We start from the raw sequence: 17351 nt of genomic DNA, 5'->3' as shown, positions 1-17351 counted from the left end.
GGGAGGGGGACGGAAGGGAGGGAGAAGGGGAATAAGGGGCTTAGCGATTAGCACACATAATGTAGTGGGGGTGGGGGGGGCGGCAAGGCGAAGGCAATAGAGCAGAGAGAAGACAAGCAGTGATTCTGGTAATGTGATGGGGACTTGATAATGGGGGGAATCTAGTAACCACAATGTTGCTCATGTAATTGTATATTAATGGTACCAAAAAAAAAAGAAAAAAGATCAGTATCTGAAAATATATTATTAAGTGGTTATATCTGGACCATGAGACAAGATTTATTTTCTTCTGTTTTTCAAAGTTTTCACCATATATATGAACTTCTATAATAGACAACATGAGTTAATAAGAATTTATGGAGATATTTTAACATGGACACTTATTTTAAAAATAGAGAATACAAAATTATCAATACCAACTTATCATAATTGTTAAAAAGTTAATAAAGCAGTGATTTTTTTTTATAAGTGAAAATTAGAGTGGTTTTTTTACTTTCCAAGTTTTCCATACTGTTTTTATAATGGCAAGCTATATAACTATCATTTTTTATGAGAATGAGCAGGAAATGGGGACACAGAGATGCCTCATTCCACTCTGTATCTGGGTGTTACAGGACACCACCCAAATAGAAATGGCTGATCAGCAGGAAGTTCATTCTTCCTGGGTTCTTTCCCTCTGAATGGATTTTTTTTCTTGACCAAAACAGTTTAATTTACAACTTTAATGTACAATATGAAGTTACTAATTTCTTGAGATTCTCACTTGGCTCCGCTTATAAAGAGTTTAAAAATATGGAACGCTTCACGAATTTGTGTGTCATTCTTGTGCAGGGGCCATGCTAATCTTCTCTGTATCGTTCTGATTTTAGTATATGTGCTGCCAAAGCGAGCACCTCTGAATGGATTTTTAATTTAACTACCAGGGTGCCTAGGTTTTACACCGCAAACAAAAGCTTAATCAAGATGTTATAACATTTGTCCTATGTTTGATGCATTCGTTTCAAGAATAAGGAAAACATATTAAAATATACTTCCATTCAGTATTTATGCCCAGGTGGTTATAAATCTGCCCCCAGGGTACTGATGAAACCCTATTTTCTTTGGAACTGTAAGGAAGAATTAGGTTGCTTAAGGTGTCAATGAATTTAGAATGCTTATAATACATGTACTATAGAATCATTATGAAGAAAACCAAAGTAAAATTTCCAGGTATGTAAGAGTATATAACTCTTCATACTCTGAATCTTTTCATTGTCATTGCTTGTTAATGAGAAAAATAAAGATATTCAATGTCTCTTTCTTAAACTGAACAGAATCAAACAGATTTAAACTATGACACAGAGCTGAATGTTTAGGTACTGACCTCAGCAGTCCTCAAAACACTTGAAGGAAAACCTCTGATTATCAACTTAATTTATTCATATAAGCAAGATACAGCTGCTTCTCCTACAGATCAGGTCCTCCTCCAAAAACGGTATTAGCTGTTGCTTCTGGTAAGCATGCAGCCAGAAAGGAGTGGGAAGAGCAAGTAGGCCAAAATCAACAGTGCTTATTCTAGCCTTCATTCTCCCCTTCATTTTGTGACAGAAGCCTGATTTTCAGCTGGGCCCTCTGCAACCCAGAGTAAGACACTTTCTAGCCTCCCTGCCCTAGGTTTTGAACTCTGACATATATGCTGAAGTGATTTATAGGAAGACTGCTCAAAGGGAGCTGACTGAACTGGAAAGTCTTTTCGTCCTTCTGTATTTTGTCCTCATTTTGCATATGGTGAATGGAGCTTCAGCAGCTGCTGAGGATCATATGACGTAAGAACTACTGGCATGAAGTAGAAAGGTGGAGCAGAAAGGCAGAGGCCATGGTCCCTGGTGATGTCATGGAACCACCTTACCAGTCCTGAACAGCTTATCTGGTCTTTTCAATTTGAGAGGAAAACCAATTTTTACGAAGCCACTACTACATTGTTAAAAATTTATATGCAGCTGAATCAAATCCTCAGCAATACACGAGGGTGTACCTATCTTCCCACACCCAGGGCAGACTTTTCCAGACAGCAGTACCCTAAGTAGTTATTACCAATCAGTTAGTGATGGTTTGGAAATAGACTTCCCTGGGCTTAATATTCATCATTACTGTGACATTTTGGTGTTCAAAGATTAATCTCTTCCAAGCTGACTTTGACTTTCAAAGAATTCCAGAACAAGCAACATTTTAAAAGTGCATCGTAATATTAAAGGAAAAAAGACCAATTTATTTCCCCATTTATTAGATAGTGTCTATGCAGCAGGTACTACAGTGGCACTGGTATTGTCAAGTAAGACAATTGCTACCTGGATTAATTCAGCACTGTTCATTCAAATGATTTAGGAAATCTCTTCCATAGTCTAAATAGAACCTTGATCTCTAACTTGAATCAATCAAGTATTGTGGCAAGGATGGAGGTGGGAAATGAAAAAATTAGATTATCTTTGCATTCCAAAGTGCTTCTGTTGATTGGGGGTGGGGAAGAGTGGGGGAAATGCCAGCATGGGTTGGTTAGTAAAGTCAGTGGGGGAAAGTGTCCACCATTAACCTGAACTTTAAGAGACCTTTGAATGTGGTATTTGTTCAAACATTATTAGTTTTATTTTATAGAGTTTTGCTGTAGTGTATGCAAAAATTTCAACCTGCTCTTCTTCTGTTTAAGCCTGTAAATCTGTGGATACTGACTGGCTGCTGACTTCAAAGACATAGTTCAATCTTGAGTCTCTCTACTACTTGGAAATGGATAATCATGCATTTACCATGTTAAAGAGCCAGAGAAGTCCCACAATAAAGAATGCTATTTAACTCTGATTCCACAGTACTATCTAGGGTCAAATTATTGTTGCCCAAAGTTGACTTCAAGGAAACTAAAGGTAGAAGTGGAAGCACATAGCCTCCAACTTGGCCTCCAAGAGTTCTCTGATGCCAGAATCAGCTAGAGTGATGTTTTCTAAAGTGCTGTTTGCTTGTCAATATACTGTCTTTGATGTTTACAAAACATCAGAAAAGGCCACCTCAAGACAGCTTGTCTTTGTGGTGATATCTCTGATGCTGAAAAAGACCTGACCTCTGCCTGAAGGCTTCTCCACATTCATTACACTCATAAGGTTTTTCTTCAGTGTGGATTCTCACATGCTGAGCAAGATGTGAATTTAGTCGGAAGGCTTTCTGGCATATATTACACTTGAAAGGTTTTTCTCCAGTGTGAATCCTGTGATGTCGAATAAGGTCTGAGGTCAAACTGAAGGCTTTCCCACACTCGTTACATTGATGGCTTTTGGAATGACCGTGGATTCTCTGATGGTGCGTGAGGAAAAGGGCCTGACTAAAGGTTTTTCCACACTCCGTGCACTCACAGGGCTCCTCCTGACTGTGTATCCTCTGGTGTCGATTAAGGTGAGAGTTGCGCCTAAAGTTCTTTCCACAGTGGATACACAGATAAGGTTTCTCTCCAGTATGGATTCTGAGATGTTCCAAAAGGCCTGCATTCTGGCTAAAGACTTTTCCACACTCCTTGCATTGATAAGGCTTCTCACCAAGATGGATTTTCTGATGTCTGACAAGGTGTGAACTTCTCTGAAAGGCTTTCCCACACTCATGACACTGATGACCTTTCCCTCTAGAGTGAATTTTCTGATGTCCAATGAGACTAGAACTCTGATACACTTCAGATTTACCAAACTTTTCTCCTGTATGCATACTTTCATGTTTAATCAGGTCTGAGTGCTGGATGAATCCCTCCCCACATTTTGAGCAATTATAGTCAGTCTTCGCCTGGGGCTTGGCCTGCTGCCTTTCCAAGTTAGAGTCCTTAGAATGAGCATCTGTGGGTTCGGATATTTTCTGAGATGACTCCACTCCTCCACAAGAGTCTGTCTTTACAACCAGCTTCCCATTCTTAATCCTTGTCTCCTCACCTGAAACATTAAAAATATATCACCAATTACTTGTTTTTTGGTGCTTAGAAAAAGGAACCTACAATTTGAGAAAAAATTTAAATCAAGCCATGTGTGCAAAGTAGAAATGCTCTGGATGCTGTATGCACAGAATATATACAGAATGATACATGAGAAAATTTTAATAGTGCCTCCCTTTGAGGAAGGATGTGGAACTCTGGAGGGAGATGACTTATTTTAAATAGTTTGAATATTTATCATGTGATACAAACACACACACACACACACACACACACACACACACACACACACACACACACAGAAGTTAGCCAGCAAGCAAACTGTCTTAAAGGCACGACTATATTCTCCAGAAGATGGTTTGTCATATGGAAAACAAAAAATCTAGGTCAGTTGAGGACCCTGAGGCCAACAGGAAAGGCAAGTACTGGAATTGAAGAAATGAACTGGAAATGAAGAATTGTAGACATGGTGCCAATTTTATCAATGATTAGCTGTGTAGTCTTAGGCAACTTAAACCCTCTGGGATCAGGTTTCACCAGTCAATTAAAAACAGTGGACTATAAGACCTTTAGTGGAACATGGGAGTTCACAAAAATGTCTTAGCCATTCCTCACCTCCTTAAACAGCAGTAACTGCTTTCCTGGGTGGTTCAACAGAGATATTATATCTTAGTGCTGTAATAATTTGTTCGTATGTCTGGTACGTAAGAGATAGTAAACAATGTTTGCCAAATAAAACCTAAGCTCAGATATACAGACAAAAGGATGAAAAAGATGTGCAGATAAGGATAAGTTTTTTAAGGCCAGGAGCATGAATGGGGATGCAAAGTCAGAATGACAGAGTAAAATGGGAGGTGGACAGAGAAAATAGAAAAATCCTAAGCAGCACTAATAACAAACAATGAGGGTTAATCAGAGTGAGAAGATAAAGACAGCTGACTATATAAACAGAGTAGATAAGAGCCAGAAGTAAAAGTGAAAGGGAAGACTGGTAAGGAGACATTAGAGGAAGTAGAGTTGTGGGGGTTGGTTAGAAGATTAAACAGGGTAAACAATGCACTGTTGAAGTGTTTTGCAAGAGAGTGAAGTAGCCTACTTGTGGGAATGGGATGGGGTGAGAGTTAAGGCATGAAAATAGGAGAGATTCTTTTCCAACAATGATATGACATAAATTGTATATGTGTGCGGGGGTGGAGTATGAAACCAAAAAATGACCTAAACTTTGAATATAAAATAGCATTTTCAACAGATCCAGATGGTAAGGAACACTGTCCAGTATCTATTATCACTACATTTATTTTTCAAATTCAAAATACATACCCATCATTGATTACATGGCATAAATTCATTTCTGCAAGGCTACTCATAAAAGGCAGGCCCTTCTATTTCAGCTATTCAACTCAGAAAGCTTCCAGAAGGGGATTTCTGAAGCAGATTCAGAAACTGAATGGGTTAATTAGCTGATAAGTAAAAGAAGGCTTTAGAATAAAAATCAGCCATTCATCAAATAGACATTTTTTGATGGTCTATTCTATGCTAGGGACTGTAGCCAACTCAGGAAGCCCCTGCTCTTAGTCTGACAGGAACAAAACAGAAGTAAACCAGCAACTATAATACAATGTGATTAGTTCTACGATAGGAGAAATCTTGGAGCTCAAGGAGCTTAGGTGGGGAAACTAACCCACATTTGGAGAATTTAGGGAGGGATAGAGGAAGTGGTATGTAAGACAGGTCCTAAGGGATGCGTAGGAATTAGGTAAAGGGGGGAAGAAGTACTCCAGACAGAAGAAACAAGGCAGCAGAGACTCAGAAGAGAGAAACAGCAAGGAGCAAATGGGAAATGGAATACTGGTCGGCATGAGAACCCAGTGTGAGCAGGGGTCCACAGGGGGGCTAACTGCCCTAATTTGGGAATGAGGGGTTTCCAGGATGTGCAATTGTCAGTGCTGAATCCAAGACAAACTGGAATAAACTGATTATGCTAGTGGACATGAACCTGAAAGGTCAGCAGGTACCAGAACATGCCATGGGAGGCCTTTGTTAATGGCTACTGGAAGTCACTGAAGGTGATGGTTTTTTTCTTATTTTTCTTATTAAATTTTTCAAACATCAAACAAACAAACAAAAATAGAAAGAATAGCATTACCCAGCTCACTTACTGGTTTTAAGGAGGGGAGTAACACTAATGGATTTGTGCTTAAATGCTGGAGAATGAATAAGAGGCAACAACTTTAATGAAAGCACCAAGATGACACTAAGAAAAGAGAAGCAGGCTTGTAAGAGAGTCTGTTTCCAGCAGACTGGAAAGAGGAAAAGAAAAATGTAAGGGACAGAAACTAGAAAGGGCATTTCAGTGATAAAGAAAATACAGTAGAGTAAAAAAAGAAAAAAATCTTGGTGATATTTAGAAAACACTCTTAATACAGTAATTTGAAGGAGGCAGGAAAAAAATGAGTAATGAAGCATGTGCCTTGGAATGGGGGGCAGGGGGCAGAAACTAGCTCTCCTTTTTTAATTCACCCCTACAGTAAAAGGAGAAGAGGATGGTGAAGGTCCAGACAGGAGAGGGCTTCAGGTTTAGGTGAACAAAATCACCAAGGATAGGTAGAGGGAAATGTTTGGGGTAATGGAAATGTTTTATATCTTGATGGTGGTAGTGATTAGAAGACATCTGTGAAAACTTTCACATTTGTGAAAACTCATTGACTTACTCATTCTCTTAGAAAGAATGGATTTTACTATGTTAGTTACACCTCAATAAACCTGACTGAAAACAAAAACAAAAACAAAAATGTCAAGGGTACTGAGAAGCCTCAGGAAGGACTACAAAGCACACCACGTATCACATGGAAGAAGATGTAGTCTATTTCTCACCCGTCTCTTTGCCAGGCTTTGGAACATCATGCTTAGGTTGGACCTGCTGTTCCTGCTCTGCTTTCAGAGAGACTGTCTCCTCCACATACATTTTCTGTTTCTTTGCCTGGTCTGGGTCCTAGGGATAATTAAGTATATGTGGGTTTAGGAGGAAACTGCTGTTCTGGAAAACACTTCAATGTTAGAGAATGAAGACAAATCCCAGAGGGGCAGAGAGACTGGGGAACTGAGCACATTCATTTTCCACCCAGCAGGTAACAGGTAGGGCTGAGGTAAGCCCCACAGCAATGAATATTCAGACTGGAAAAGATCTGAACCAAAGCTTAGCAGATCTCCTCCCACAGCTGAGCTCATATTCTCCTCTCCAGCCAGAGGTTTCAATTCCCACTTACCTGAGAAAGAGCACATCTGACCCTTACCATATGTTGTCCTGTTTCTCTAAGATCTGGCTGCAAATCCTCCAAGACAATAACCACGTCCTCCCCGCTCTTTGGGTGATGCTCCTGTACTTGGGCCTGGAGCTCCTCAGGAAGGATAGTCAGGAACTGGTCCAGCACTAGCAGCTCCAGGATCTGCTCCTTGGTGTGAGTCTCTGGCCTCAGCCACAGTCGGCAAAGTTCCCGGAGATGGCTCAGCGCCTCTCGAGGTCCTGTGGTCTCTTCATAGCGCAACTGCCTGAATTGTTTGGACAATGACTCCTGCCCTAGGCACCTGTTTCCATGCTGTTTGAATCCCTGTTCCTGAGTAAAACAGTGATCCTCCTTCACCAACAGAAGCCCCTTCTTCAGATTCAATGGAGCTGGGAAATGAGCACTCCCCAGTGCTGTCGCCATCCCTAGCTTCAGACTGTTCTCTGTTCTGGAGAACTTCCTTTTGACTGTCTCCTCATGAATATTCCTGAATATGTAATAACAAGAATCACAGAAACCATAAGAGCAGTAGTTAACAATAATAACAATGGCAATACCCCTCTGTTGGTTTATACATTTTCAATAATTATTATCCATTTTATTCTCTCTGAACCATTCTTAAAAAAGGAACATAAATGGGTGAAGCCACTGGGTGAGTTGAAAAGAGTGAAGGAAAAGGACATTATCACAGTCTCAAAGAATCACCATGCTAAGTGCTTATTAATTAAAATGGGAAAAATGGAGATCTGGCATTCATAAGCTTAATCAAATGATCAAACCCAGCAACACCAACAGTAAGACAACTGACCTTATGCCTTACCACTTACGTAGCATTTTTACTAAAAATGTTTAACATGAGTCTAATAATGAGAAAACTTTCAGATAAATCCGGAATGCAGCTTATTTACAACAGACATGGACTCTTCAAAACAATCACTTTCACAAAAATAAAAAGAGTGTGTGGGCAAGGTATTGTTCTGGATCAAAGAGACAACTACATGCATTGCATGAAATTCACGCTTGCATTAAAAAAAAAAGCTATAACTATTTTTTGAATTCAGAAATGTGAATATAAATGATTTGCATATAGGCAAATTAGGCCTAGGAGATCAAATAGAGCCTGAAGCCTATTTTTGTACATAAAGCTTTACTGTAATACTGCTATGCCCATGTGTTTATAGATTGTTTACATCTGCTTTTGCACCACAAGGAAGAGTTGAGTAGTTGCCACAGAGACCATGTCACCTGCAAAGCTGAAAACATTTACTTTCTGGCCCTTTACAGAAAAAGTCTGTCATCTCTGACAGAGAATTTTCTCAGGTGAGATAAGAGTTTTATGGTCATGTAAAAGAATATCCTTATTCTCAGGAGATGGTGCTAAAACTTACTTTCAAATGTTTCAGGGGGGTAAAATGTGTGTGTGTGTGTGTGTGTGTGTGTGTGTGTACAGAGTGCACAATGTAGCAGGAAATTCACAACTGTTGATATGAGGGGTATATAGTTTTAATTGTACTATTCAAGTTTTCTGTAGATTGAAAATTCTCAAAATGTTGGGGGATGGGGGAAGACACAAAATAAATATATCTGCTTATATGTTCACTAAAGCTAATACCAGAATTAACTAAAAGAATATAAGGATTTTCATAACTCCTCTCATTTACTGATTGTCTACTGTGTGACAGACTCTCTTAGTTGCTGGAGTTATAGACATAAAAGACAACTCCCTGGCCTCTACAGCTCTCTGCTTCTCCAGAAACTTAAGTGAAAAAGAAATTATAGTTCAGTGCATTAAGTGCCATGATGATGGTATGCACAGGATGCTAGCAGAGCAAAATGGTAAGACACCTAATTCCCAGTAGCAGTTAGAAAAGTGTTCCCAGAGATTAATCCTTCTGAGTCTTAAAAGACAAGTGAAAGTCAGGCAAGAAAATAGGGAAAGGGGTTTTCAAACAGAGACAAGTGTGAGCATAGAGCTGTTGGAAAGCCTAGTGCATCCAGGGTAGCAATTAGTTAGGTAGAGGAAAAGACTGTGGGGTTGGAACCCTGTGAAAGACCTACTTATAAGGAAGAGAGATGAGAAGGAACAGATGGAGAGGTAAGTGAAAAAGTAGTATCCAGAAGGCCAAGATCTATTTCTCCAAGTGTAGAGTGGCGAAAAGAGCTTGGGCCTGGAACAGGTCTGGCTTCCAATCCAGCACTGTCACTTACAGTGTGATCTGGGACAAGTCACTTATCCTTTTGGAGCCTTAATTTACTCATTTGTAGAATGAAGATAATACCTAATCCACAGAGATGTTTTGAGATAAATGAGATAATACTTGTAAAGAATAGTAATTCATGTGTAGCTGGAATTATGAAGAGATGGTACTCAAGAATAAGAAATGCTGTAGGAAGGTGGATTAATCTAAGACCTGACATATACACTTAATTAGTAACACAGAGGTCATCTGTGAAGGAAGTTCTGGTAGGCAATAGGGAGAAGAGACAGCTTGACAAAGGAAAATGAGAAAATGGTAAGAGTGAATGAAAACTACTCTTCAAAAAATAAAATTAAATGGAAAAAAAGGCAGAAGCTAGGAAGGGGTAATGGAGAAGACAGGTATGTTTGTGACTTTAATTAGTATCTTTCTGCCAATGATTTCCTTATTTTCTAGCCCAGATATCTCAACAGTGCCAGATCTTTGTTTTTGGCTATCTGGTACCTGGATACCTTACCGAGACCTCTCAAACCCAACATGTCAAAATGAACTCGGAGAATTCCACTTTAATCCTTTGGAGCAGGCTTTTGGTATGTGGGGACTTAGCATTCTTGATTTTGACTACTCTTGAGTGACTACATAGACCAGTGACATAGCATCAGCCAACTGCTGATACACACCTTTGAATCAATATGCACGGTTGATGGGCAAGGCTCACTCAATTAGTGGCTGTGCCTGGTTGGGCTCCAAAGACAGCTTGCTATTATATACTCCTGGATGTATACATATTAACACTTCCAGTTGATAAGTATTTTTCTTTGTCAAAAATGAACTTCAAATTTAAAAAGTCAAATCCTATTCTTAATAGAAGTGAAAAAGTCCAAGAAAGTGATGATTATTAGCCAGAATATATGTTTGATATTGTGATGGTTAATTTTATGTGACAATTTGATTGGGCCATAGGCTGCCCAGATATTTGGTCAAACATTGTTCTGGGTGTTTCTGTAAGGCTGTTTTTGGTTGACAGTAACATTTAAATCAGTAGGCTCAGTAAAGCAGATTGCCCTCTGTAATGTGAGTGGATATATATTGTACTGAATATAGTGTAGGTTGCTGAATTAGTGGTGGCTCATTTCTATGATGGGATTAAATATATCCAACACAATATATAATAATTAATTTGATAAACTGACTCTTCCAGCCTCCTTGTACATCTCGTTCATCATATCTATCAAGTTCTATAGATACTGCCTAAATATCTTTCAAACGTATCCAGTCCTCTTCATCCCTTTGCCATCATCCTCTCCTATCCAGACTACCGAAACTAGTCTTTCTGACCCACCACTCTATCTTCCACACTGCAGACAGTGATCTTTATAGAAAGGAAACATGATTATGTCTCTGCTGTGCGTATTGCATTTAGTGGCTCATTCTTACCCTTAGGGAGCAAGTTTAAGACAATATAGCTTAAAATTTTCTTATGATCTAATAAACTTTCAGTTCCTCAAACCTGCAATACTCTTTCCTGCTTCTGGGTCCTTCCATATCTTACTCCTGCCTGGAATATTCTTCTATCCCCCAACTTTCTTCTCATTAATGCCCATACACACTTTGTGTCTCAGTACATAAAGCTGTAAGCCAGCACAAGTGTTCTGTATACTTCACATGTATTAATGAACTTAATCCTCATACAACCCTGTGAAGATACTATTACTAACCTCATTGTACAAAGAAGGAAACTGAGACAAGGAGAGTTAAATAACTACACAAGGTCTGAAAGCTGAACCTCAGATCTTTTCCTCCAATATCTCTTGAAGCTACAGGCTGAAAATTTGGATTTAGCTTGGATTTACCTTTGACTTATCTCTCACAACCCACATCTGATCCAGTAGCAAATCCTGTTGGCTCTACCTTCAAAGCAGATCATTAATCTGACCACTAACCACTTCTACCAGTAATACTATTCCAAGACATCCTTCTTTCCCACCTGATTTACCTGCAATAATTTCCCTGATTCCACTCTTGCCCCTCAACAGTCTGTTCTCATCATGAGTTCCCAGCTATAGATGCTTTAAAACTTGTCAGATCATGTTTTTCCTTTGCTTAAAATCCTGTAAAAACACCAAGAAACGACCAAATTCCTTACATAATAGTGTCCACGTCTTCTACACACCTCTCCTCACCCCCAATCTCTCCGATACCATACTCTACAAATTTCACCCTTGTTCCTTGTGCTCCAACTGATAAGGAAAATATTCAACACAGATGTCAAGGTCAGCAAACCGCTTTTTTCCCTCCAGTTGGCAAAACACTCCCAGCTCCCTCCTCCCCTCATCCGGGCTCCTCTTTTGCCCAGCGCATGCAGAAGTGCCACACATCAAAATAATATAAATTGCTCCCCTTGCTTGTGCTCAGGGCTCAGACCTTGGGAGATTACTCCCCTCTGAGCCCGCCGGTGTAAAATAAAACCTCAACACTCCAAGAACTCCGAGTGCCGCTTGGTTCTTTCGTCAGTGATCCAGCCCAGGTTTTCCAGTATTTTCCGTAACACAACCACTCTGGCCTCCCTACTATTCCCAGAATACGTAAAGAAAACTCGCGCTTTCGGGCCTTTGCCCTTGCTGTTCCCTCTGCCCAGAAAGCACGTGCCCTAAAAGCCACGTAGGTCTTTCCACCTCCTTCAGGTTTTTCCTTAAGTATTATCTTCTAAGGCTTACCTTTAATACGTATTTAAAATTGCGCTCAACTGATGAAACACGCAGCAGAAGGTTGTGCCTGGTTTACTAGCTCCACCGCTTCGTCCTCCTGGGCCGCAGTACTGGTATCTCCGGCTCCAGCGCCGGCCCAGCACAGACCGCCCTCCGGTAGCGGAAGGCTTCTGCCCACCCCCAGAGCTCTAGCTGCTTCCCAGCCCCTTGTTCGCAGTTCCTCCCTAACCCGGAGCAAAGTCACCACTCAGGCAGCTGAAGACCAACATGAGAGACCGAATGCTCTCAAGCACCGAATTAGCTCTTTGCCGAGGGTCGCGCTCGCTCCCTTGCACGCTTTCTTGTCCGCTCTAGGAACGCCGGAGGACGACGGCTCGATGGTTTCCTGCGGCCGCCTTGGAGCAGGAGGCCCAGCTCGACCAGGCCCTCTGAGCGTCCTCTGTGTTCTGCACCTGGAAGCAAGGTGCTAAGATTTTGTCTAAGCGGTGGGCTTAGTTTTTTTTTTCATTTTTAAGCCGAGATTTACTTTATCCATGTAAAAACAGCTGAGCTTAGTTTAGTGTTCTTATAAACAGCCAGTATTTCCTCTTTGCTCATTCGTGTAATTAAAACACACACACTTCACCATTTCTCCCCAAACTAAAAAGTCATCAAACACAGTCACATACTTGACCATTTCTCCCCAGATTAAAAAGTCATCGAACACGTTGGCGAAAAATTGGTGTCCAAGTATTTTCCCCCCATAGTATCAAAAGTATTTTGAGGATTAAGTTAAACGGAAAAAATATACTTGGACTGAAAGATTTAAGGTAATAAAAAATTAAGTCTATCACTGTAGCAAAGAATAATCAACAATACTAGTTAATGTAGATTTCTGGGGAAAAAGCATATATCATGTATCACTTTACCGAAATAAATTCTACAGAAGAAAACGAGTATTCCTCCTTGCCCATCTTGTCAAAACCTGTTTTTAATAGTCTGAATAAAATAAGTCCTTTAAAAAAATCTGAATAAACTTTTCTGTTTAGTTAGTTGGTGGCTTTGAAACATCATTAAATATCATACTAACCATTGTTTTATGACATGTAATGTATTCAGTGTTTCAAGCACTGAAATTACCATAATTACAAAAATCTTCAAGTCTCAGTATCACAGAGTCATCTTTTTTCCTCCTTGGATGTTCCAAGCTTGGAAGTATCTTTTAAGAATAAACGTTAATTATACTTACTTTAAAACTTTTCCTTAGGTTAATAAATCTAGTCAATGCAAATATTTTACTAATTAAGTGAGCAATCGTTCTTGAAAGGGAAACTCATAGATCTGATTTTACTTCTTTCTAAAGAAGGGCTTATATTTTTTTCAAAAATATGTAAGGGATAAACCAAATTTAAAAAGGAAGTAAATACATCCTAATTCATTTAAATAAAATTTAAAATCCGTTTATTGCTCACAAACTGCAGTCTGGGGCTGTTTCTCTCTTTTCTGCTCCAGCAGAAGGCAAAAACCAGCTCTTCCCTAACCTCTCAGGTATAGATAAAGCCCTCCTTGCCCAGGTAATTACCTATTGATGTGGAGATGAACTTTTCTCCACCCCTGAGGAATGATGCAAATGCACTGAAGCCATACTTCTTTCCACCTCTGAATGCCTATTGATATGCAGATGTACTAAAGCCAGGCGAGAAAGTCTGAAAATTATACAATTTTACCCACATGCATGAAAATCAGAACCCTTAATGTAGCTTAACATAAAATAATTTTTTAAAAATTCAAGGTGTGGACAAGGGGGGGCGGAAGATGGCGGCGTGAGTAGAGCAGCGGAAATCTCCTCCCAAAACAACATATATCTATGAAAATATAACAAAGACAACCCTTCCTAGAATAAAGACCAGAGGACACAGGACAATATCCAGACCACATCCGCACCTGAGAGAACCCAGCGCCTTGCGAAGGGGGTAAGATACAAGCCCCGGCCCCGCGGGAGCCGAGCGCCCCTCCCCCCAGCTCCCGGCGGGAGAAGAGCAGGCAGAGCGGGAGGGAGACGGAGCCCAGGGCTGCCGAACACCCAGCCCCAGCCATCCGGGCCAGAGTGCAGGGCCCTCGATACTGGGAAAACAGGGCAGCAAGAACAGTGAGCAGGCACTGGAGGCTGGGCGACAGAGGACATAAGAAAAGCGCGCGACCATTTTTTTTTTTTTTGCTTTTTTGCTGCTTTGTTTTGGCGAGCGCTTTTTGGAAGTCTTAAAGGGACAGGGACCCCAATATTAGGGAAACAGGGCAGAAAGACCGGTGAGCAGAGGCCTGAGGCTGGCACCGGAGAATAAAGAAAAACGAACGACCACCTTTTTTTTTTTAATTAAAAAAAATTTTTTTTTTTTTTAATTAAAAAAAATTTTTTTCTTGTTTTTTTTGTGGTCGTTGTTTTGTTTTGGCGGGTGCTTTTTGGAAGTCTTAAAGGGGCAGGGCGGGCCACTTAATCCAGAGGTAGGGAATCCGGGATCTCTGGGCACCCTAACCCCTGGGCTGCAGGGAGCAGGGAGGCCCCTTACGGAGATAAATAGCCTCCCAGCAGCTCCTGCTCCAACGCGACTCCACCATTTTGGAGTAGCTGCCCGAGCCAGGCCACGCCCACAGCAACAGCGGAGATTAACTCCATAGCAGCAGGGCAGGAAGCAGAAACCCTGTCTGCGCGCAGCTGCGCAGCACAAGCCACTAGAGGCCGCTGTTCTCCCAGGAGAGGAGGGCCACAAACCAACAAGAAAGGAAGTCCTTCCAGCTGTCACTCGTCCCAGTTCTGCAGACTATTCCTATCACCATGAAAAGGCAAAGCTACAGGCAGACAAAGATCACAGAGACAACACCAGAGAAGGAGACAGACCTAACCAGTCTTCCTGACAAAGAATTCAAAATAAGAATCATAAACATGCTGACAGAGATGCAGAGAAATACGCAAGAAAAATGGGATGAAGTCCGGAAAGAGATCACAGATGCCAGAAAGGAGATCGCAGAAATGAAACAAACTCTGGAAGGGTTAATAAGCAGAATGGATAGAATGCAAGAGGCCATTGATGGAATTGAAATCAGAGAACAGGAACGCATAGAAGCTGACATAGAGAGAGACAAAAGGATCTCCAGGAATGAAACAATATTAAGAGAACTGTGTGACCAATCTAAAAGGAGCAATATCCGTATTATAGGGGTCCCAGAAGAAGAAGAGAGAGGCAAAGAGATGGAAAGTATCTTAGAAGAAATAATTGCTGAAAACTTCCCCACACTGGGGGAGGAAGTAATCAAACAGACCACGGAAATACACAGAACCCCCAACAGAAAGGATCCAAGAAGGGCAACACCAAGACACATAATAATTAAAATGGCAAAGATCAAGGACAAGGAAAGAGTGTTAAAGGCAGCTAGAGAGAAAAAGGTCACCTATAAAGGGAAACCCATCAGGCTAACGTCAGATTTCTCAACAGAAACCCTACAGGCCAGAAGAGAATGGCATGATATATTTAATACAATGAAACAGAACGGCCTTGAACCAAGGATACTGTATCCAGCATGACTATCATTCAAATATGACGGTGGGATTAAACAATTCCCAGACAAACAAAAGCTGAGGGAATTTGCTTTCCACAAACCACCTCTACAGAACATCTTACAGGGACTGCTCTAGATGGGAGCACTCCTAGAAAGAGCACAGCACAAAACACCCAACATATGAAGAATCGAGGAGGAGGAACAAGAAGGGAGAGAAGAAAAGAATCTCCAGACAGTGTATATAACAGCTCAATAAGCGAGCTAAGTTAGGCAGTAAGATACTAAAGAGGCTAACCTTGAACCTTTGGTAACCACGAATTTAAAGCCTGCAATGGCAATAAGTACATATCTTTCAATAGTCACCCTAAATGTTAATGGGTTGAATGCACCAATCAAAAGACACAGAGTAACAGAATGGATAAAAAAGCAAGACCCATCTATATGCTGCTTACAAGAAACTCACCTCAAACCCAAAGACATGTACAGACTAAAAGTCAAGGGATGGAAAAACATATTTCAAGCAAACAACAGTGAGAAGAAAGCAGGGGTTGCAGTACTAATATCAGACAAAATAGACTTCAAAACAAAGAAAGTAACAAGAGATAAAGAAGGACACTACATAATGATAAAGGGCTCAGTCAAACAAGAGGATATAACCATTCTAAATATATATGCACCCAACACAGGAGCAACAGCATATGTGAAACAAATACTAACAGAACTAAAGGGGGATATAGACTGCAATGCATTCATTCTAGGAGACTTCAACACACCACTCACCCCAAAGGATAGATCCACTGGGCAGAAAATAAGTAAGGACACGGAAGCACTGAACAACACAGTAGAGCAGATGGACCTAATAGACATCTATAGAACTCTACATCCAAAAGCAGCGGGATATACATTCTTCTCAAGTGCACATGGAACATTCTCCAGAATAGACCACATACTAGGCCACAAAAAGAGCCTCAGAAAATTCCAAAAGATTGAAATCCTACCAACCAACTTTTCAGACCACAAAGGCATAAAACTAGAAATAAACTGTACAAAGAAAGCAAAGAGGCTCACGAACACATGGAGGCTTAACAACACGCTCCTAAATAATCAATTGATCAATGACCAAATCAAAATGGAGATCCAGCAATATATGGAAACAAATGACAACAACAACACTAAGCCCCAACTTCTGTGGGACGCAGCAAAAGCAGTCTTAAGAGGAAAGTATATAGCAATCCAAGCATATTTAAAAAAGGAAGAGCAATCCCAAATGAATGGTCTAATGTCACAATTATCGAAATTGGAAAAAGAAGAACAGATGAGGCCTAAGGTCAGCAGAAGGAGGGACATAATAAAGATCAGAGAAGAAATAAATAAAATTGAGAAGAATAAAACAATAGCAAAAATCAATGAAACCAAGAGCTGGTTCTTCGAGAAAATAAACAAAATAGATAAGCCTCTAGCCAGACTTATTAAGAAGAAAAGAGAGTCAACACAAATCAACAGTATCAGAAACGAGAAAGGAAAAATCACGACGAACCCCACAGAAATACAAAGAATTATTAGAGAATACTATGAAAACCTATATGCTAACAAGCTGGGAAACCTAGGAGAAATGGACAACTTCCTAGAAAAATATAACCTTCCAAGATTGACCCAGGAAGAAACAGAAAATCTAAACAGACCAATTACC

General features: G+C 40.4%; 1 protein-coding gene and 1 non-coding gene across 3 annotated transcripts; both read right to left on the bottom strand.

Annotated features, from left to right (window-relative positions):
- Positions 1-685: 685 nt before the first annotated feature.
- On the bottom strand, positions 686-12514 carry ZSCAN26 (zinc finger and SCAN domain containing 26). Of its 2 annotated transcripts, none has more exons than XM_057494187.1 (4): positions 12137-12514; positions 7204-7708; positions 6812-6929; positions 686-3938 (listed from the first exon to the last, which is right to left on the bottom strand). In XM_057494187.1, exons 2-4 carry the CDS (start codon positions 7642-7644, stop codon positions 3037-3039), a joined length of 1461 nt encoding a protein of 486 aa, XP_057350170.1. In that variant the 5' UTR covers positions 7645-7708; positions 12137-12514; the 3' UTR covers positions 686-3036. The 2 variants fall into 2 exon arrangements, with proteins under 2 accessions (XP_057350170.1, XP_036762959.2); XM_036907064.2 differs by having other exon boundaries at positions 7231-7708; positions 12137-12496.
- LOC118923370 (U6 spliceosomal RNA) lies at positions 787-893 on the bottom strand. Its single transcript, XR_005029185.1, has one exon. It is a non-coding gene; the product is annotated as a U6 spliceosomal RNA (small nuclear RNA).
- Positions 12515-17351: the final 4837 nt, after the last annotated feature.

The sequence above is a fragment of the Manis pentadactyla genome, chromosome 16 (genome assembly GCF_030020395.1).
Source record: "Manis pentadactyla isolate mManPen7 chromosome 16, mManPen7.hap1, whole genome shotgun sequence".
Taxonomy (NCBI): domain Eukaryota; kingdom Metazoa; phylum Chordata; class Mammalia; order Pholidota; family Manidae; genus Manis; species Manis pentadactyla.
This window is presented reverse-complemented; position numbering and strand designations above follow the sequence as displayed.

Bases quoted from the DNA above. Each gene is read 5' to 3' on its own strand.
- ZSCAN26 (XM_057494187.1), bottom strand. From the start codon at position 7,644: ATGGCGACAGCACTGGGGAGTGCTCATTTCCCAGCTCCATTGAATCTG. The intron at 6,930-7,203 runs GTAAGTGGGAAT...AATTATCCCTAG, and splicing joins TCAGATGTGCTCTTTCTCAG to GACCCAGACCAGGCAAAGAA. The intron at 3,939-6,811 runs GTGAGAAATAGA...TTAATGTTTCAG, and splicing joins AAAGCCTGGCAAAGAGACGG to GTGAGGAGACAAGGATTAAG.